Source organism: Quercus suber, unplaced genomic scaffold, assembly GCF_002906115.3.
Source record: "Quercus suber isolate HL8 unplaced genomic scaffold, Cork oak 2.0 scaffold_734, whole genome shotgun sequence".
NCBI classification, from domain to species: Eukaryota; Viridiplantae; Streptophyta; class Magnoliopsida; order Fagales; family Fagaceae; genus Quercus; species Quercus suber.
In genome coordinates, this window is record NW_027070174.1 from 62,940 (window position 1) to 85,416 (window position 22,477).

Consider the following 22,477-nt stretch of genomic DNA (forward strand, 5'->3'; position numbering starts at 1 on the left):
GGATGTGAATTGGTGCCGTTTTCCTTGACTCTTCTATATTCCTAACGGAGAAGTTATACCCTTGACTCTTCTTTTAAAAGGATTTTATGTAGCTTTTCGATGCCCTGTATGCAAACTCAATACATTTAATGGTGAGTAAGGGGAAAATGCACTAATACCAATAAAATTACAATGTATCAATTCCCTTGTTGATTTATCTAGTTCATTGGAGGAGTTTATGGAGGTCCTGGCAGATGAGAGGGAAAGAGAGAGGGATAGAAGAAGAAGAAAACGGTGGAGGGTGGAGGGTGAAAGTGTTTATTGACTTTTTGCTTATTTTTAAAAGAGAATTTAATGATCTAATGATATTAGATATGGCATGTCACTAGTGTTTTTTTAACCATTAGATTTAATGGAAATCAATGGTTCAAAAAGGGTGTAACTCTTAGGGAGTTACATAAGGTGTAACTCTTAGGGAGTTACACCAGGTGTAACTTGAACCCATCTATATATATATATATATATGAGATAAGTTCAAGTTACACCTGGTGTAACTCTAAAGAATTACAACTTTTTTAAACCATTAGATTTAAGTAGATTCAACGATAAAAAAAAATTAAAAAAAAAAAGCACTCATTAATGCTAATATTCTGATTAGGATCTCATTTATTATCCCTTATTTAAAACATTTCATACTTATCTCTAAACCAAAAAATAGGTATAGGTTTCTCACTCCTCTCTCTTTCTCCTCCATCACTCTTCCACCTCCACTGCCATAGGGAAATAATTCAAGAAAAATTGTAATTAGACTTTAGCTTTTGTTATGAACACCATGAGTATATACACAACTGTACGACTATCAGCCCATTATTGGAAAACCCATGGACTATAAGTTAGGCAATGGACCCTGACAAACCTAATCTGTGGTGCTCAGCAGTGTGAGCCAAGGACTTTTTGGCTCTCGGGCCCATCGGTGTCTCTTAGTAGTGCCTTGGGGAACATCGTTGTCGAGCAGCATCCAGTGTCTGTTGCAAGTCACAAGGGCTGAGATCCCTATTCTAAGATGTGACCCACATCTAACAAGAATAATCCCAAAGGGCCCCACCAGCACCAAAAATTGCTAAAAGTGATCATTGCAGACCCACTAAAAGAAGGCTATAAATAAGAAAAAGGGAGGAGAGAAAGGGGTTGGACACTAGAGGGTAAAGAACCAGAGAGTGTGAGGAAGTGAGAAGAAACTTAAGAGCAAGGCTGTTCAGACAGTCTAGTCAGTGGTATTCCTAGCTTTGATTCTCGTCCTAAGGAACTTTCCATAGTAGGATATCCATAAGCCCACCATAATAAATAAATTGTGAGCCCAACGAAACAGTTAGCCTACTAATCGACAGTTAGGTGTGCACAATTGGTGCTGTTAATGGGAATCTCCTACTTACCTGTAGTTTCAAGCGAAATCAACTATTGTTAAGTATTGCTAACCAGCATTCAGCGAGTTCTGCAGATAGTCGGTTCGGAGTTTTGTCCAGGGGCTCAAGTTGGCGAGAAATAAGGCAAAAAAGAGATCAGGACTGCTGGTATGAACAGCATAGGGAGTGGCCCGATTCGGGATAAAGGTACTCACAATTGTATCAATTATCATCCTATATTCCTGAGCAGGAGCATTATGACAGAAAGGATCAGGAATTAGAGCGTTTGTGTAAACAAGTTAGAGACTTTAAGTTGGAAGTACGGGATAGGCATTAAAGAAGGAATTGTGGTGAATCCCTCGAAAGGTTTGGCAACACCGGGAAAAGTAGTGGGGAGTTATCTCGCCAATCAAGAGAGAGATCGCAGGAGTTTGCTAAGCGGTTTTCAGTTTCTCTTGAGCAACGTAGGCATCATGGTGTGGCGATGGATGCAATGAGCCGGGCTCTTCGTAGAGCGGCCCGGTTATCGTTTTCTAACGAGATTGAGATGCCAAGATGATTTAACAGACTGCTGTTCATTTCGTATAATGGTAAGGTCGACCCATTGAACATGTAAGCCATTACATTTAGATGATGTCATTGTACAGCTAGAATGACGCGCTTATGTGCAAGGTATTTCCTTCCAGTCTCGAGCCTACAGTTTTGACGTGGTTCAATGGGTTAAGGAAGGGATCAATACACATTTTCGGTGAGTTAATTCAGGAATTTAGGGCTCGATTTATGACTTGTAGTCAGGTGTTGCAACCAATTGATGCGCTGCTGTCTATGAAAATGGGGGCTGAGGAAACTTTTTGGAGCCATGCCAATCAATATTGGGAACTGTATAATGAAATTAGGGGAGGCAACTAGAAGGTGGCTGCCAGCACTTTTAGATTGGGGCTTCCACAAGACTCGGCGAGACTCGTTGACCATGAGGCCCCTTGAGAGTATGCACTAGTTAATGAGGCGGATAGAAGAATATAAAAGGTTAGAGGATGATCGGCAGCAAAGCAAAGGTAAGGCGCCAGCCACTTCACAGTATGCAAAGGATTCGTGGACAGGGGTCTTTCAACCAAGACCGAGGAGGGAGCTAAGAATCCAAGAGCTTAACGTTCGGCCCTGGGAGATCAATGTGGTGCTTAAGGAGCCCGTTCATAAGATTCTAGAACTGATCAAGAACGAATCATATTTCTGGTGGCCAAGCAAGACTAGAGGTGATCTAGCAAGAAGGAATCAGAGCTTATATTGCATGTACCATCGAGAAAATGGGCACACTACCGAACAATGCAGAGTATTTAAGGATCATTTGGAGCAGTTGGTAAAATCTAGGCATTTGAAGGAGTTTGTGGTGGTGCTCGAAGGCAGTGCTGCAAGGCAGACATCGAGAACTCAGGGGAGTACACTCCCACCGTTGTTAGGGGTGATTGAAGTCATCCATATGGCTTCAATGAGCACAAACCTAAGTCAGCGCAAGGGGGTTTTAAGTGTGGTCTCAGTAGAGAATTCTAAGGGTGATGCTCAGCCTAGGAAGAAGTCAAGGCTGAATTGGGGGACGATTGAGTTTAGGGATAAAGATTTGGAAGGGACGACCTAGCCGCACAACAACACCCTAATAGTTACTGCTAGAATCGGTGGTTTTGTAGTAAAGAGAGTGTTAGTAGATTAAGGAAACAGGGCCGAAGTGATGTACCCTGATCGGTACAAGGGGTTGGGGCTGAAGGCGGAGAACTTGTTTAAATATAACACTCCCCTGGTGGAATTTGATAGTAGAATGGTGGTCCTAGAGGGATAAGTCTCCCTACTCGTTAATACAGAAGAGAAAAAGGTGATGGTAAACTTTATTGTGGTGAACTCCTTCTCCCCCTACACTACAATTCTTGGTCGGCCCTGGATCCATACTGTCGTATCGTCCACCTTGCATGTAAAGGTGAAGTTCCACACCAAGCATGGGATTTTTGTTGTAAGAGGAGATCAGCAGGTAGCAAGACAATATTTGGTAGCGGTTGTCAATCGAGAGATTAAACAGAAAGAATCGGCCGAGCTGGAACAGTTATAGCAATTACAGGAGCCCCTGGAGGGCAGAAGTGCTAACAGTGCTGAGGATCTGATTAAGGTAAGCGTACTTCCATATGAGAATAGGACTTTCCAAATAGGTGCAAGTATGAGGCAAGACGAGCGGGTGGATCTGTTGTTAACCTTCGTGCAAAATGTGGATGTCTTTGCCTAGAGTCCAGATGACGTCCCCGGGGTCAACCTAGAGTTTATTACTCATAAACTAAATGTAGACTCATCATTTCCTCCTAAAAAGCAGAAGCCAAGAAGGTCGACTAAGCCATATGTTAAAATTGTGAAGCAAGAAGTAGAAAGGCTGAAAGAAGTTGGGGTAATTTGGGAGGTCTTTTCCCCAAAATGGTTGTTGTCTAACACCGTAGTGGTTAAGAAGAAGAATGGCAAGTGGCCGGTTTGTATGGATTTTACCGATCTCAACTAGGCATGTCCTAAGGATCCCTTTTCAGTCTTGAAGATTGATCAGTTAGTAGATGCAACATATGGGCACTCGAGGATGAGCTTTCTAGATGCTTTCCAAGGCTATCATTAGATTGCACTAGCAGCTGAGGATCAAGAAAAGACATCCTTTATAACCCCTAAAGCCAATTACCACTACACGGTAATGCCTTTCGGACTTAAAAATATAGGGGCTACTTATCAAATGATGATGACCAGGATACATAGGGATAAGATTGGGAGCACAGTGGTGGTGTACATAGATGATATGGTTATGAAGAGTCGAGAGAATCAAAAACACATAGACAATTTGACAGAGGTATTTGAAATACTTGGGTAGCACAAGCTACGTCTTAATGCTGACAAGTGCACCTTCATGTAGGGGCTAGGAAGTTTTAGGGTATATGATTACTCACTGAGGGATAGAAGTAAATCCTGACCAAATAAGTGCTATAGAGCGACTTAAGATGCCGAGCAATCCAAAGGAGGTGCAGAAGTTGACCAAGATGATACTGCCTTAAACCGATTTTAGTCGAAGTCGGCGGACAGATGCTGCCCCTTTTTTCAGTTGCTAAAGAAATGGAAGGGGTTCCAATGGACGGAGGAATGTGAGGAAGCCTTCTAGGATCTAAAGAAGTATTTAGTGATCTCATCAATATTATCATGCCCGAAATCTGGGGAGGATTTATATATGTATCTCACAGTATCTGAACACGCTGTGAGTCCAGTTTTGTTGAAGAATCGGGAAGGAATGCAAAGGCTGATTTATTACATCAGTAAAACGTTGGTTGATGTAGAAACCAGATATCTACCTTTGGAGAAGCTGGCACTGCATTGGTCCATGCCACCAGGAAATTGCCCCATTATTTCCAAGCACACACTGTGTATGTGTTAATTGAGTACCCCCTATGGTCTCTGCTTAAGAGATCTGACTTTACAGGAAGAATAGTCAAGGGGGAAACAAGACTCGAGTCATTTGATATCCAGTACACAGGAGCTCGGTCAAAGGACAAGTGCTCACTGATTTCATCATAGAATTCACTCCCATTGAGGGGGGCCTCGGCGGGGTTTATAATGTGGTGGCTCGGCTATGGAAGGTGTTTGTTAGGACTCAAACGCAATAAATAAAAGCCAATACTGTTCTAAAAAAATATGAGATTCTGTCTCTCTTGAGATCTGCTAATACTACTGTCTTAATAATAAATGGCTCTTGCCAAGAGACGTGACCATTTTTATACTGAGGGAAGCTCCTTAATCTATTTGATCACCTCAACCATTCTTCAGGTACATATATAATATTATTATTATTAATTTTTTTTTTTTGAGAAATGGTAGATATATAATATGTGTGCATGCTTTCACATCATTTATTTCTCCTATCGTCTTTCTCCTTTCATATTTCGTTGGACTAAAATATGTACGGTTTTGTAATTGTAGCACTGCATCATCTCTATCTTTTTAACTATGTCGTACACAGACACCCCATCGACAAAAAATAAAATAAATGTGTGTTCGTGTATGTATGCGCACACACATGTTTGTTAATGAAGTACAAGCTACAAACAAAAAAGCGTAAGCAAATCATCAACGTACAGTTTATTCAAGAAAATTGAACCCAATGCTTTCATCAACGTATGTTAATAAAGAACCCAATGGGATTGGGCACTTGATTTCAAAATGACTGTCTTAAGTTTGACTAGGAACTCCCTAATTCAAGTCTGGACATCAGTATTTTAAAAACACTCTCTGGGCCAGCGATTTACCCCGCTATGGGTTCACTCATCGCGAACAGTGATTAATTTCTGGTTGAAAGTTTTGAAGAAATACAGTAGAAAACCAAAAAAAAAAAAAAAAAGTATGTTAATAAAGGGATGGGACCAGATTTAAATTTTAGAATATTAGAAAACTGAGATTTATGTAAATATATGAACTTGATTAATTAGAAGAGGTAACCCTCTGTTTATAATACATAACTAACTTCCAAACTATGCAGATTACCCGCCTAAAACTAACTAACTAACCATTTTAATGAAACAGGTGCTACACACGTGATTACTAAAACAACAAAAAAAAAATATATATATATATATATATATTGATAAAAACAATACAGTTAATACAAAGTCGTATTATTTACATCAGTCGTTTAGCTCTATTTCTTTCTTGCACTTTATTTCTTTCTTCTTTTCTTGATCATTCTGATAGAGCCAAAACTTAAAAAACTAATTCGACCACTTAAGAATAAAAAATTTACTAAAATTCAAAACAATATAATATAAAAATATATATAAACAATATAACATATATAAAATAGAAATTGAAAGCTCACTAGTTTAAACACTAGAGTGAGTTTAAACTCCTAATTTTAAAATTAGGGCTAGATTACTTTTAATATATGCTAAATTATGCGGAACAAGAGTAATAAAAGAACAATTAATCAGGATTACTAACTTGTGCATGGATAAACATAATTGATAACAAGTAAAAAGCACAAGTAGTAAGGAAAGAGAGGAGCAAACACAAGATCATGGTTTTGAAACCTAAATTGTTTAATGAACTAAAAAAGAGAAGGGTTCAAGATTTTTAAGGTCAGACCAAGATTGAACCATGATGATGTCATAATTAATTTAATAATTAATTGATATAAAAATATGTGTTATAAATTGATAAAAATTAATAATATTGACAATTCGATATTTTTATTATTTTTAGAAGATACAAAAATTTATATATAATATAAGATAATTATTTTAAGGCTTAAAAATATATATACTATAATAGTACAAGGCTAACTAAAAGAAAAAAAAAAAAAACTATCAAGTGATGAGGAAGTGGGTTTTTTTTTTTTTTTTTTTTTTTTTAAAAGATAGAATTCTATTCTAGCATAATCTAAGTGTATATATGTGTGAAGCTTCCTCTTGGAGACTTGAACCCCCGCCCTTGCCCCCCACACCCCACAAGCACTTATACTTGTGGAGTGACTATCACACTAAGGGTGTACGGTGGTGACGAGGAAGTGGACTTGAAATAGAATTATAAGTTCATTTTGGTGGATAGTGGGGCCCAAAATGAAGACCCATCGTGCTATAAGACAAAGATGCACCTGATTTGGACAAATAAAGAGAAGCATTGGAATGGCTTCTCTCTAAGGAACACTGAACACCACAACAAAGCCTTCATCTAGCAGATCTATACATATCCAGATCTTTCCTAGCCTGTGTGCGATGCCTCTTGTATTGCATCGTAGATCCAACCTTAGATCCGACATGAGGCACCCAGATTTGGCCTTCATATCCTTCTTTGTAGGGCTCGCGTCACCCAATCTCTTCCTAAGATTCTCTGCATGTTGCCCATATCCAACCAAATCTTGACTTGAGTGGCTTCGCCGGAACCATTCAAACTCGCGAGCGGTTTTGATAGACCTGTCGGTTCAACCACGGTTCCAACAATTTATAGTAAATATTGTATTATACGGTTTCTATGAGTTCAAGAACTGGACTGGTGTTCGGTACCGGTTAACCTGGTTTGACCGTCTGGTTTGGTCCTTGTTTCAAAACTATGACCAAGATAACACTGTAATGTGTTATCGAAGAGAAAAACCGAAGAACCTAACAAAAAAAAAATCTCTTCATGGTCCTACTAGCCGAATCGATCCACTAGCAAATTAGTTAGAGTACATGAATACAAATAGACTCTCCAAGCTTAGACTACCCACTGTACTTAAGCCCTCCAAGTCTCAATTACCAACAGACTTTACGCAGTCTTGTCTTCCCTAACTTTTTGGATCCCGTAATTATCACCAATTGCTTCTACCACAAATTGGCATGAACCCAATGCTTCACAAATGCTCTAAATCAACTCACAATACTCTAAATGGGTGTAGATTGTGTTTAGGTTAAGAAGCTTTCAAAGGATATGGAAATAGAGAAGGAAAAGAGTAAAGAAAACTAAGAGAAAAATGTGTAGATGATCGTTGGCTTGCAATCTCTAATTTCTAGGGTTTTTTCTCTGAAACTCTTCTTAAATTTTTGTGGGTAATGTGAGACTGTTATAGTGTAGGTAAAGATATAAGGAAAACACACAAAATTCCAACTGTCAGTGCATCTCACGAGTCAGTTCGCTAGTTGGCCAAGTTGTGAGCCACTCGCGAAATGCCTCTGACACTTGAATCATTTAAACTTCCAACATATGCTCTGTTTGTTCTGTTTAGACTGCTTAAACACAAGATTAGTTTAACCTAATGAATTAGCCAAGTAGTTACTTAGGTTAATTATGAGATCTAGGTCAAACACATCCAAACATATTACTTAGTGAAAAAATTAAAGAAGACAGTAATATGAAGACCCAGGAAAACTAATGAAATTAACTGTTTCAAGATATAAAACCTGGGGAGGATTTAACCTAACTATTCTCAAGGTAATCAAATCCACTATGATAGAATGAAAGATTACAATAGATTTTAATTCTAAATCTAAAGCTACCTCTTGTAGAACTTACTAACACAACTACGAGTAGCTCGGACTCCATAGACTCTTCTATCTTGAATTTGTTAAGCACAAACTCTCACATTTGTGACTTTGAGATCCCACTCAAAGGTTTCAGATCATCATTAGTAGTAGATCTTTATGTGGTAACTTGTTTCCACTAGTTCTTGATCGTAGATCTCGTGTTTCGGTAGATGTTTGTTGAGTTAGAAAGTACAGAAACTTTTCAAATCTCATAGGAGTAACTCACAACACTTCCAAGGACTTGTAAAATGTAGTTAGGGTTTTCCTTTTATACCTAGTAGTGTTTCACTTAAACCCTAAACGTTTCTGTGGGCTTTGGGCCTGATTTTAAATCTCCTGTCTGTGATTTTTGATCAGTCGAGCTTTATAGAAACTGAACTCTTCTTTCAATAGCTTGCATGTTCTTGAATTTTGACTTGTAACAACATGAGCAATTTCCAACACTTAATATAGACATGTTTTGATCTCAATTTGCAAACATACATAAATTTAGAAATCCAAACATTTAATCCTAAATATTTAGAACCTAACAATCTCCTTCTTTGGCAAATTGTGACAAAACACACAAAAATGAATCGCTCAACTGAAGAACTAACCCGATTACAAAGTAATGCCTTAATGCAATTCTATCATAATCTACTATCTATCAGTTGCTAAAATAGGCAACAGTTGGTGAAAGAATTAACCTGTAAATTCCTGAAACACTGAAACAAACCATAAACGCATGTGTGGAAAGTACAATATAAACAATATAAGTACTTGATTTCACTAAACAGAAATAAAAAATAGATAATCAAAGAATAACACCATCAATATCATTAGAATCATCAGTGTATCAACAATACATATCAAGGTTTGTGAAAACAGGAACAAAAACCAAATATATACGTCATAGATCATCAAAAATATCAAACTCATCAAAGTCTAATCTATCTCCCTAAAAACTAATCTAACTCCCCCTAAATACAAAACACATCTCCCTCTAAATACAAGAGTTCATCACATCTACTCCCCTTTTTTGTTACATATTGCCAAAGGCAATCATCAATGATCATAGGATGGAAGAGGTGAAAAAGTACTCCAACACTCAGAAAAATCAGCTTTCAAAGTAGCAACATTTGAAATAAGTTCATCCAAAAGTTGTCCACATGCTGCCTAAGTAGTCATGAAAGTCTCCATCATAGTACTGACAGGCCACAATTTGAATGACCCCTTGTGATTAACCCTAATTAATTAATTAGCCAAGTTGTTAGTTAATCAATTAATCATGCAATTGCGTAGAAGCACAAACAAATCACCAAAAACTAAATATGTAGCGGAAATTAAATAACACGGTGATTTGTTTACGAATGGGGAAAACCTTAACGGCAAAAACCCCACCGGGTGATTTTTAGGTCACCACTCCCGAAACTCCACTATTATCAAATCAAGCGGTTACAAGTAAAGGAATCCCAAGTACCTTACCAACCTATAGTTGAACCCTTACCCCAATACCCAATTGGACTTGATCTGTAGCGACGGTTCCCACCTTTGATGCACGGCTCCCAAGTACGTGACTAACCAATGCGCGGATCCCAGTACGCGACTTCAGAACACCAACTAAGGAAGAAAGGTTGGCTGCAAAGTTCTTCAGTTCATCCTATACGATGAAGATCAGGAAGATGCTTGGTCACAAAACCCTTTGGTGCAAATACACAACAACTTCTTGAAGGAAGATGAACTAGGTCAAGAACTTCGTCTTTTGATCACAATTTGCTTGAACAGAGATTGCTCAATACTTTTGAAACTTGTGTCGCACTTGACGGCTCTTAAAATAATCCTTTTATATGTTTAGGGTTAGAAGAAAAGAAGGCTCAAAATTATATTCACGGATCCTAAGAAAATCAGATTGGAAATCTGAAATTTTAAATCTCAACAGATAGTAGGTGTCGAGGTAGCTATCGAGCAGGTGTCGAGCTTTAATGAAATTGCACTTCAGCTTGCTTTTTCTTGGATAAACTTGATGACTTCAACACTTAACCTTGAAACCTTGTTTCTTGGAGTATTAAAAACACATAGAACTACCCAATTACAAGTAGAGTGCGTTTTGTCAAAGGATTAGCCAATTTACATAAATGAGTGACATATGTTCTTAACAAGTAAAAACATATATGTCCTAACAATCTCTCTCTTTGGCAATCTGTGACAAAACCACAACAAACAAATGAACACATGAGAGAAGTCATAAATCACTCAACTCATATTCACTTGTTGAATACAATAAAATCTATCCTAACACAAACTCTTGAAAAACTTTGCAAGAAGAGAGTTTATGGCAAGTCGACTTTGACAACCTGTATTTCTGAAACACTTTAAACAAAACTCATCAAGGCATCTTGTATGAAACAAAAATAATAGATTGCATACAAGTATAAAGAACATGTGTATAAAGATAGAGAAGAAATAACACATGGAGAGATAGGTGAAAGAAACATACATCCACATATATAAAGAAGTATAAGTACAATGTATGTAAAAATGGTCAAAGGACCTCGTATACAAGATCATTGTATCTAAAAAGTAAGAAAAGAAAAGATACATATAGAACCTCACTACATCCCTCAGAATATCAACTCTCCCCCTATCAAAATATCCTATACTAACTCTCCCCCTAAGATGACTACTCTCATAACCCAAAACTACTCTCCCTTTTTGTCACGAGTGACAAAGGGTAGAGTGTTATGTAGACATCTCATCAGTAGAGCTAGCATCCCTATCATCATCCTCATTATCCTTATCATCCTCAGAATCTGAAGCTACTGGAGTAGGTGGTGAAGGAGTAGCCTCTGGAGTAAAACCACCCATGGTCGCTTGCCGTTGTGCAATACGACCAACACGAACATTCACCTGATACAACTCAGCAGAGAGTGTATCAAGGCGAGTGTCCATGTGTTGTAGCTGCGCCATAATGTCTCCTAGAGATACATCGCTTGTAGAGGAAGAAGGAGCAAATGTAGATGGAGCTGATCTAGATGGAGCCGAATGGGAGGGAGGAGTGGCATTCGTCTGTCGCGACCTGAACTGCGCCTCACTACGTTTTACGGTAGCAGCATCTATGGCAGAGATGTGTGTGAAGTGGTCGGACATAGGAAAGGGAATGGAAAAATGGCGTAAGATCCTCGTGATAGCGGAAGGAAAGATGAGCTTATCACGGGATGCCGAATCAAGATAAACATCAATAATAGAAAGAATGAAGTGAGAAGGAAAATCTATAGTAAGATGCTCTAATAAAGATAACAAAAATTGAGCACGAGGCTTAGTGATAGAGTTGTAGTGAGAAAGAGGATGGAGTACAAAAGTCATCACCATGTTAAGAAATCTAGGACCTTTAGCAAAAGGCCTACATGATGTGTACTGATGCTCACCCGAATCAGTAGGGTGCTCACAGAAAGCAGAAATGAGCTCATCTTTAGACACAATCCTCAGACGCTCACAAGAAGGATAGTCAGGAAACTCTATCCTAAGTACCCTAAGCACATCTGCAACCAGCTGCGGTGTGACAGGAATGCGCGTACCTTGAACACGAGTGAAAAAGAGAGGTATTGAACGATCAATCCCGTACATGTTGGAGTAAAACTCCTGTATCAGCACGAGAGGGCAAGTGACCGGAATGTCACACAGTGACCCCCATCCCCTACTGTGAATGACAGAGGGAAGGTTAGTGTCGGCGAAGTCCGCTAAAATGACTTGGCGTTCCGAATGAACACCTCGTCGAGAAAAGTTCTCCGAAAATGCCTTATGGGCATCTCCATCACGGAACCGAAGGTTAAGAGGAGCAGAGTCAGAAGAAGTAGAAGCTCCAGAACGCAGAGGGTTCCGAGTAGGAGTGGATTTACGTTTGGGTGCCATAGACACTACTAATGTAAAAGAATGAGAAAGAGAGAGAGAGAGGGAGACAATCAGAAAAGTCCCAACACAGTTCAAATATGACAAATATATTGAACAAAAAGTATGTATGCATGGGAATGCATGAGCATGTGACATGCAAATAAAAAAGGCATCATAGGCTCAGCCCAATCCAATCCTACCAGCACACAACATATAGCACACATCTAAATGCATGTAACTATCATTCTAATGCACATGGAATGCAATGTATGACATTTTAAAAGCATTTAAGTGAAAAACCAACCCAAAATTTCAATAAAACCTCATCAATTTTGAGAAACCCCAAAAATTTCAAAAAATCCCAAAACCTAGGTTTTAAAACATGCAATGCATGAAAATGGAAGGGAAAAAGAACATACCAGGTGATGGAATGCAAGGGAAGATAGAAAATCATGAAGATTTGAAGCTTTGAGTGAGAAATGGGTGAAAGGGAGATGAAAAGCCTCGGAGAGATCGAGAGAGATCGAGTGAGAATGAGAGAAAATCGCGACAGGTCAATTTATAGGCACCTCAGTAATTCTCGACAGCTGAGGTGTCGAGAGGTATTAAGAAAGGTGTCGAGAAATTTGGCTGTCGATAGATGGAGGTATCGAGAGGTATCGAGATGCAAGACCAATTTCAGAGATAAGAAGCTTGATCGATCGCAAAGGTGTCGAGGAGGTATCGAGGAGACAGAAGATTTCTTGATCGATCCACATGGTGTCGAGACAGGTGTCGAGAAAGAAGACATCAAACACAACAAGTGAATCTCGATCGATCCACAAGGTGTCGAGAATCTATCGAGGAGATAAAAGATTTCTCGATCGATCCATTAGGTGTCGAGATTGCGATAAGAAAAGGCTTGAGAAGCTCGACAGATGACTAGGTACCGAGGAGGTGTCGAGGAGGTGTCGAGCCAACAATAAAAAGCAGTTTTTTGAGAAGAGAAAAACACAGACATGAATGCAATCCAACATACACCTTAACCAATGATCCACTCAACATATAAAGCTCTCAAACTCATCTCTCAATAGAAATTTAAGCACATGGATCCTTAAAAACACACACGCACACTAAACAAGTCTAACCAATTTTATTTTTCAAAAACAAGTTAAGACAGTTTAGTGAGCATACATTAGCACATGTAAAAACTTTGTGATGGCCAAATCACATTGTACTTGCACATGTATCAAAAGTAGCAAAGAATATTGCGTGTTGTGTATGAAAAATATCGCAAGATTGCATATGTGTATACATGTTATGATGATCTGAGATATGAGAAAATAACTTTTAACTCACACACAATCATAACTGTTTGATAGGGACTATCACCTTAGAGGTATATCCTATAACTCCCACATCTCCTAGAATACACGCTTGCAACCATATTTAAAGCATTTTTAATCATTTTGCTTTTAATTTTCTTTGCATGTTTTCTTTTTATTTTTAGCATATCATACATGGGCATAAAAAGAAGAAAAGAAATACCCCAGATGTTAAGCATTTGACATCGCACTTTTGCTATGCCGAAGCATACGAATGTCTTTGACACTGCACTTTTGCTATGCCGAAGCATACAGGTGTCTTTGACACTGCACTTTTGCTATACCGAAGCATATAGGTGTCATATTATGATTGGCAGGCAACAGTGGTGAGATGGTTATTTATGCCTTTCTCTTAGGATTTCTAGTCCTATCCGTCAAAAAGAGTGATATGAGTGTTAAGTTTTAAGAGATAACTTAATCTTACTCATCACAAATAAGAGCCACAAAGCTCACTTGCTTAGTTATGCATAGAGATGCTCATCTAAGCTACTAAAGATACAAAGTTTAGAAACTTTGTTTTAATGGCCATCCAAGGTACACAAATACCAAAGTACACAAAACACACACTGTTTTTGTATTTTTCTGATTTTTCAATTTTTTATATTTTTATATTTAAAAAAAAATAAACAAAACTGAAAGTAAACACAAAAAGCATGTTAAACAAAGCAAAGTATAAAACTAGAATGACTCAACAAAAATGCAAAACACACAAGTAATGCAACAAACAAGAAAAAAAAAAAAAAAAAAAAAAACAAGAAGGGGAAAAGAAAGTGATGAAATCACTTAGAGTCCTTTTTCTTCCATACCTTGGAAGAACCTTTCCTTTGATTGAACCCTTGAACCGGTGGTGAGGGGGAAGAATTAAAACCGTTCAAGTTAGAAAGAAACATAAGGGCTTTTAGAATATCTCTAAGAGGAGCGAGAGAGGATTGAAGCTGATTTTGGCTTCCAGATGCTATCATGCCATTACTCTGTTGAGTGGCTAGCCACTTATAGCAATTTGGTCGAGTGTGACCGGCAGCTCCATAATGATGACAGAGATGCTGCTTCTTTTGTTTCGGCTTTCGAGAGTTAGCCTTCCTAGCCTTAGGGTTTTTAGCATCTTTTTTATCATGCTTAGGGGGTGCTCCTAAGATAGACTTACCCTTGTCTAAGTTCTCACTAGCTAATTCAGTGTTAACATCATTATTCTCAATTTCAATGTTATTAGCAGGAGAAACAAAAACAGTATTGCTAGTAGAAGCAGTATTAGAGAAAGAAAGACCATACCCCAAGCCAGTTCGATCTGAAGCAGATTTCTGATTGCTAAGCATCTCATCAAGCTTTGCACTTGAAGTTCTTTCCAATTGAGCTCTGACTTGTGACAGCTCTGCTTCAAGCTTCTTGGTCTTCTCAGCTAAAAAGTTGTTCTCAAATCTTAGTGCTCTAATAGTTTGATTCGCCTCATCAAACTTTATGGACAACTCTTCACGATCAAGTTCCACATCACTGAGTTTCTTGATGGCCAGCCTGTACAATTTCTCATGCTTCTCAGAGAGCTTGTAAAGCTTCTCATAGGTTGAATGGATATCATCTTGATCATCCATCTTCTCAAATTTAGACTCCACCAGTTCTTCTTCTTCATCCACTTCTTCAACAATCCCTTCAGTAGGATTGACTGTGGCAGTGAAGGCATTTAAGATTTCGTCATCCTCATTGTCAGAATCATCTTCAGGCTTAGTGTCACTCAAGGTTGCAGCAAGTGCCTTACTCTTCCCAATGCTTTTGAGATATGTCGGGCATTCATGCTTCATGTGACCAAATTTATGACATCCAAAGCACTTTGGTCCTGCAGGAATAGTGTACTGACCGCCATCCTTAGCATCCTTCTTCCTTTTGTCTAGACTCTTGAACTGAGAAGAACTGGATTGTCTGCGGTCCTTGTCGAAGTTCCTCCCATTGGCATTCTTCATAAACTTCTTGAACTGCCTTGTAATGTAGGACTTCATCTTGGAATCTTCATCGTCGGAAGACTTATCTGCATCACTGCTCTTTGCCTTCAAGGCCATGCTCTTGCTCTTACTAGTTTTGCCAATCCTGGAGAGTCCTAACTCATAGGTCTGCAAGTTTCCAACCAGCTTAGTCAAAAGAATCTTGTCAATATCCTTTGATTCTTCTATTGCCATTATCTTGGTATGGAATCTCTCAGGCAGAGATCTAAGCATCTTCCTTACAACCTTGGGTTCAGGGATGGTTTCCCCAAGATTGAAGGTTGAGTTCACTACGTCTTTGAGCTTGGCATAGAACTCATCAAACGACTCATTTTCCTCCATCTTAATTTCATCAAAGCTAGTAGTGAGCCTCTGAAGCTTTGAATCTTTGACAGCCTTTGTTCCTTCATAGGTTGTCTGGAGGATGGTCCAAGCCTCCTTAGCAGTTTCAGTTGAGGATATCTTCTTGAACTCCTCATTAGTGACTGCGCTAAATAGAGCATTTAACGCTCTGCTGTTGAAGTTAGCCGCCTTGATCTTTGTGTCATCCCAATCGGCCGGTTCCTCTTTTGGCTTAGTCCAGCCAATCTCTACAGCTTGCCACACCTTCTCATCTAAAGACTGCAAGAAAGCTCTCATGCGTACTTTCCAGTATGCATAGTTAGTGACATCAAATAAAGGAGGTATGATTAATGACTGTCCTCTATCCATGACAAACAGGGGTCAATAGATTAACACAGAAAAGATTAAACCTAATCAGAGTGTGCCTACTTTGATACCACTTGATAGGCCACAATCTGAATGACCCTTTGTGATTAACCCTAATTAATTAATTAGCCAAGTTGTTAGTTAATCAATTAATCATGCAATTGCGTGGAAGCACAAACAAACCACCAAAAACTAAATATGCAACGAAAATTAAATAACATGGTGATTTGTTTACGAATGGGGAAAACCCTAACGGTAAAAACGCCACCGGGTGATTTTCAGGTCACCATTCCCGAAACTCCACTATTATCAAATCAAGCGGTTACAAGTAAAGGAATCCTAAGTACCTTACCAACCTACAGTTGAACCCTTACCCCAATACCCAATTGAACTTGATCTGTAGCGACAGTTCCCACCATTGATGCACAGCTCCCAAGTACGTGACTAACCAATGCGCAGATCCCAGTACGCGACTTCAGAACACCAACTAAGGAAGAAAGGTTGGCTGCAAAGTTCTTCAGTTCATTCTATACGATGAAGATCAGGAAGATGCTTGATCATAAAACCCTTTAGTGCAAATACACAGCAACTTCTTGAAGGAAGATGAACTAGGTCAAGAACTTCGTCTTTTGATCACAATTTGCTTGAACAAAGATTGCTCAATGCTTTTGCAACTTGTGTCCCACTTGACGGCTCTTAAAACAATCCTTTTATATATTTAGGGTTAGAAGAAAAGAAGGCCTAAAATCATATTCACGGATCCCAAGAAAATCAGATTGGAAATCTGAAATTTTAAATCTCGACAGATAGCAGGTGTCGAGTTTTAATGAAATTGCACTTCAGCTTGCTTTTTCTTGGACAGACTTGATGACTTCAACACTTAACCTTGAAACCTTGTTTCTTGAAGTATTAAAAACATCTAGAACTATCCAATTACAAGTAGAGTGCATTTTGTCAAAGGATTAGCCAATTTACATAAATAAGTGACATATGTTCTTAACAAGTGAAAATATATATGTCTTAACAAGCACGAAGAGAGAGACAAGGAGGAACAGGTGGAACAGTAGGCTCAACATCACCAGTGTCAATATTAACCTCATCCACACCATCATCAGCAACAGTAAATGTAGGATCAAAATGAATCTCCTCAGTAGGTGGATCCACAGCGATAGTCTTTACTCGAGGTCTCTTGGATGGACCAGCACTTGGTTCAACTGTCTTCTTTTGTACTTTCCGCTATCTAAGAAAAGAATCCTATGGGTGTGGTGAGATGAACAGGATCTGAGGTAGGCAAATCCTCAAGCTCTAAATAAGCTAAGATCCTACAAATGAAAACATGGAAGAAGAGACGATGCTTCCTAGACTTACTCCTATGTGCCTTAATGATGGTTTATTCATAAATAGAGATGGAAAATAGATAGAACCATTAGTACTAAGGGCATACAGAAATACACATCTATTAATAGGAATAGTATGCACATGAGATATAGGAAAGATATTGTAACATGCTATCCTAAACAACATGTAATTGAACTCAATTAACTCACGAGAGTTAAGTCTTGGTTCATTACTCCAAGTGACAGTTCTTCCACAAAGAGACAGCAGTCAGAATCCAAGCAGTCAGAATGTGACCATCGGATGAATTAGACTAAATAGAGAGACAGCAGGAGGGGGTACTAGATCTTGACAAAAAGACAACCAACCTATAGACTCTATATTTCTATACATAAAGTGATCTAACTCATCTAGATTGACTTGTCTTTCACCCCAAATAGACCTATACTTAACCAGAGCATCAAATTTTTGGAAATCTTGAAAAGTATGAAACTTAGTTTGATCAAAATCTACAACTTGGTCAAAAGATGAACCAGAAACTCTTTTGGCTTTGGTCTTAATGTTTCTAAACTTCTTAGGGGCCATTACTAGGATCTAAGGAGTTGGAAACAAGACGAAAACGAAACACAAAAACTAAGGGCAGACTACATTAGAGAGATATACAAGATGTATATATGCAATCTTGAAAAACTACATGATGCATGAAGCATAGACTCACATGATGCATAAACTAATGCATTGAGATATACAATTTTCCATAATTTTGAAAAATTAACTTAGAAAATTAAGTTTTATGTAAAATCCCCAAAATTTGAAGACCATAAACCCTAATTTTTAAAAAATCACATCAATTGACCAATTGATCATCGCAACAGTTAGGAAACATGTTATAAGCAATCAATCGATCAACTAGAAGAATTAATTTTAGTCAATTTCAACCAATTTGTTTGTTTGTTTAGACCCCTTAAAACAGATAGTTTAACCTAATATATTAGCCAAGTAGTTACTTAGGTTAATTATTTAGATCTAGTTTAAATAATAATAAATCATATCATGCAAAGCAGAAAAAAATAATGAACACCATGATATGATGACCCAAAAAAATTAATGAAACTGACAGTTTTAAGGTAAAAACCTGGGGAGGATTTGTCCTAGCTATTCTTAAGGTAAAACAAATCAACGATAGAGAATCAAAGATTTTACAATCATATTTAACCCTAAATCTATTGCCACCTCTAGTAGTAACTTACTGACACGACCACGTGCAAGCTCCTAATCCATGGACTCTTTCTCTCTTGGATTTGCAGCACATAAGCTCCCATGCTTATGACTTTGAGATCCCATTTAAAGGTTTCAAATCACGGCTTGTTGATTTATGTAGCAATTAGATTCTACCAGCACTTGATTGTAGATCTTGTTCTGATAGATGCTTGTAGAGTTAGAAGGTATAGAACCTTTCAGATCTCACAGGAGTAACTCACAAGTCTTCCAAGAGTCTTTAAAACATGGCTAGGGTTTTCCTTTTATACGTAGGAGTGTTGGATTGAAATCCTAAAAGTTTTTGTGGGCTTGGGCTTGTTTAAAATTTTGCAGAAATTATTTTTCTACGATTTTTGATCGATCGAGCTTCACCATTAAATTGGTCGAACTTCACAAAAAAATAAACATTTTTCCGGCAGTTTGTACATTCTTGAGTTTTGACTTGTACAACTTTGAGCAATGTCTAACACCTATTCTAGACATGTTTTTGTTCTCAGGTTGCTACACATACAAGTTGAAATTCTAAATATTTAATCCTAAATCTTTAGAACCTAACACAATTGAACAAAAACCCCAATTTTTCAAGAACACATGAACTCTAATTTAAAAGAATTTCACAAATCTAGAAAAATTTGAAATTAAACCAAAGGAATCGTGTTTATATCATGCATGAACAAAAACCCATTGAACAAATTTGATCAAAACACCCAAAATCATCTGAGACCTTAAAAATCTTAAGTTCGAAATGTTTAGTAAAAATGGATGATTATGCATGAATGAATGCGATTTAATAAAAAAGGAAGGGTAAAGAGTCATACCAGTTGTAGAAGAAGGAAAGCCTTGAAGATTTTGACTAGAAAAGACCAAAAAATATATATATATATATATTTATGTTCTAAGAAGGGATCAAGTGGAATTGAAGAAAGAAGAAGACAAAGTCAAAATTGATCTATCAATCCCTTAAGAATTCGAAATATTCGAATTTCAATTGGTCGAGAGGAATCAAGCAGCAATCAAAAGGGATAATAAAACAGATTTTGACTGATCGAGTAGGAATCGAATAACAATTGAAAGACACAAAGCGTTTTGGCCCCAAAATTTGACTTTTTCGATCGATTAAGAATCAAATTCAATCGATCGAATAAGTTGAAACTTAAAATTTTTTTAAAAACTTGAAATTTTGTAGAAAAACCTTAGAAAATTAATTTTTCATGGAATAATATGTGTATGAATGATTTCAAAAGTTTTCAAATACATATTTCACTCAAGTTTCCTCTTTCAAAATAAAGCCAATCCCAAAGAAAAAGTATTAAACATCACACAATGAATAATCACAGATGGCCATCTTAGATAAACACACATTCGCATGTACTAAGTTTAGCAAAAATTTACGTGTAGTGTGTGCAACTAGTAAGTGTACAAAGTAGAGAAAATGTGATATGTAGATAGTAATTAAAAAAAATTTCTATATCATCAATTACATTGGTTTGAAAGTGACTATCATCTAAAGAGTTATATCATATAACTCTCACATCTCCTAGAAAACTTGCTTGCAATCATGTAAGGACATTTTGTTTCTTTTTGCCTTTTCTTTTTCTTTTGTTGTTGTTGTTTCTCTCTCTTTTTTTTTTTTTTTTTTTTTTTTTTTTTTTTTTTTTTTTTTTTTTTTTTTTTTTTTTTTTTTTTTTTTTTTTTTTTTTTTTTTTTTTTTTTTTTTTTGAGCACAACCCTCGCTGATACCACATGTTTGTTTTGTTTAGACCCCTTAAAATCATATTAGTTTAACCTAATGAATTAGCCAAGTAGTTACTTAGGTTAATTATGAGATCTACGTTAAACACATGCAAGCATATTACTTAGTGTGAAAAATTAAAGAAGACAGTAATATGACGACCTAGGAAAACCAATGAAATCAACCGTTTTAAGGTAAAAAACCTGGAGAGGATTTAACCTAGCTATCTTCAAGGTAAACAAATTGAAAGTTCAAATAGTTTATAAAACACCAATGAACGTTTAGATCTCCAAAATTAAAATTACCAACACAAGCTTATACACAAACAATATATGTGCGGAAAGATGAATATAAGCTAAAACCAAATTTGTGGGTAATGAGGATATTTATAGTAGGGTATGAGATGGAATATGAAGAGTCAGTTTTCATCCAAATAGGGCATTCTGGTGACTTGGCCTCACGACTGGAATGAGTCGCGAGTTTGAGTCGTGAAATAACTTCCAGGCTAGACTGTACTTTTTGTCCTGTAGTGCTCCAGCTGTCATGACCATTCAGCTCCCTGCATGCTTCACACGTGTGGTGACTTGCCAGTCACGAGTTAGTCGCGAAACTCCTCTTGAATGCACACAACTTGAGTTTCTTCACATTCTCTCACATACAACTCTTACATTATTCCCACCTAAATACAGGGTTTCTACATACTGAATTACAAACAAATTTGGTACGGAATAAAGCCAATACGTGCTTGATTAAATTCAACCTTACACAAATCCACTATGATAGAATGGAAGATTATAATAGATTTAAACCCTAAATCTAAAGTTACCTCTTGTAGAACTTACTAACACGACCATATGTAGCTTCGACTCTATGGACTCTTCTATCTTGAATTTGCTGAACACAAACTTCTACATTTGTGACTTTGAGATTTCACTCAAAGGTTTCAAATCACCATCATTAGTAGATTTTTATGCAGTAACTTGTTTCCACTAGTTCTTGATTGTAGATCTTTTGTTTTGGCAGATGCTTGTTGAGTTAGAAGGTACAGAAATCTCTCAAATATCACAAAAGTTCTAAGAACTTGTAAAACATAGTTAAGGTTTTCCTTTTATACCTAGTAGTGTTTCACTCAAACCCTAAATGTTTTCATGGGCTTTGGGCCTGATTTTAAATCTGCTGTTTGCGATTTTCAATTGGTCAAGCTTGCTTTTTGATCGGTCGAGCTTCACAAAAAATAAACCCTTCTTTTTGCAGCTTACATGTTCTTGAATCTTGACTTGTACCAACATGAGCAATGTTTAACACCTAATCTAGACATGTTTTGATCTTGGTTTGCCAACATACATAAATTTAGAAATCTAAACATTTAATCATAAGTATTTAGAACCTAACATGCTCCTCACGTGGCCTTCTGTGGGTCGCAGTAGACCAAAGGTACAAGGCAAAATATGCTTGTGACAAAACACAATAATGTCGATCAAACTTTTTGGATTTTCTACTTTTTATGTGTTTTTGGATTTTTGACACAAACACAATTAAAGATTGATAAAAAACAATGTAAAAACATTTAAAACAAAAAAACAAACAAACAAACACAAAATTTCAGCACAAGCTGGAATAAAAGCAAAAAGCACACAACTAAACAAAGTCACAAAACATAGGAAGTATTAATGCATAGATATGTTATAATGCTTATGCATGATTACCCTTCTTCACCCACACGTTACGTGCGTGTAGGATGATATCCCTATAGGATTGGGTATGAGTGTTGTGGTTTTCAAACCTTTTGTTGAAGCTTGCTAAACAA

The 22,477-nt window shown here is 37.3% G+C and overlaps 1 protein-coding gene across 1 annotated transcript; it reads left to right on the forward strand.

Annotated features, from left to right (window-relative positions):
* The first annotated feature begins 2,382 nt into the window (after positions 1–2,382).
* On the forward strand, positions 2,383–3,015 carry LOC112000272 (uncharacterized). The gene has a single exon (XM_024032374.1). The coding sequence runs from the start codon at positions 2,383–2,385 to the stop codon at positions 3,013–3,015; it is 633 nt and encodes a 210-aa protein (XP_023888142.1).
* Positions 3,016–22,477: the final 19,462 nt, after the last annotated feature.

Bases quoted from the DNA above. Each gene is read 5' to 3' on its own strand.
- LOC112000272 (XM_024032374.1), top strand. From the start codon at position 2,383: ATGAGGCGGATAGAAGAATATAAAAGGTTAGAGGATGATCGGCAGCAA.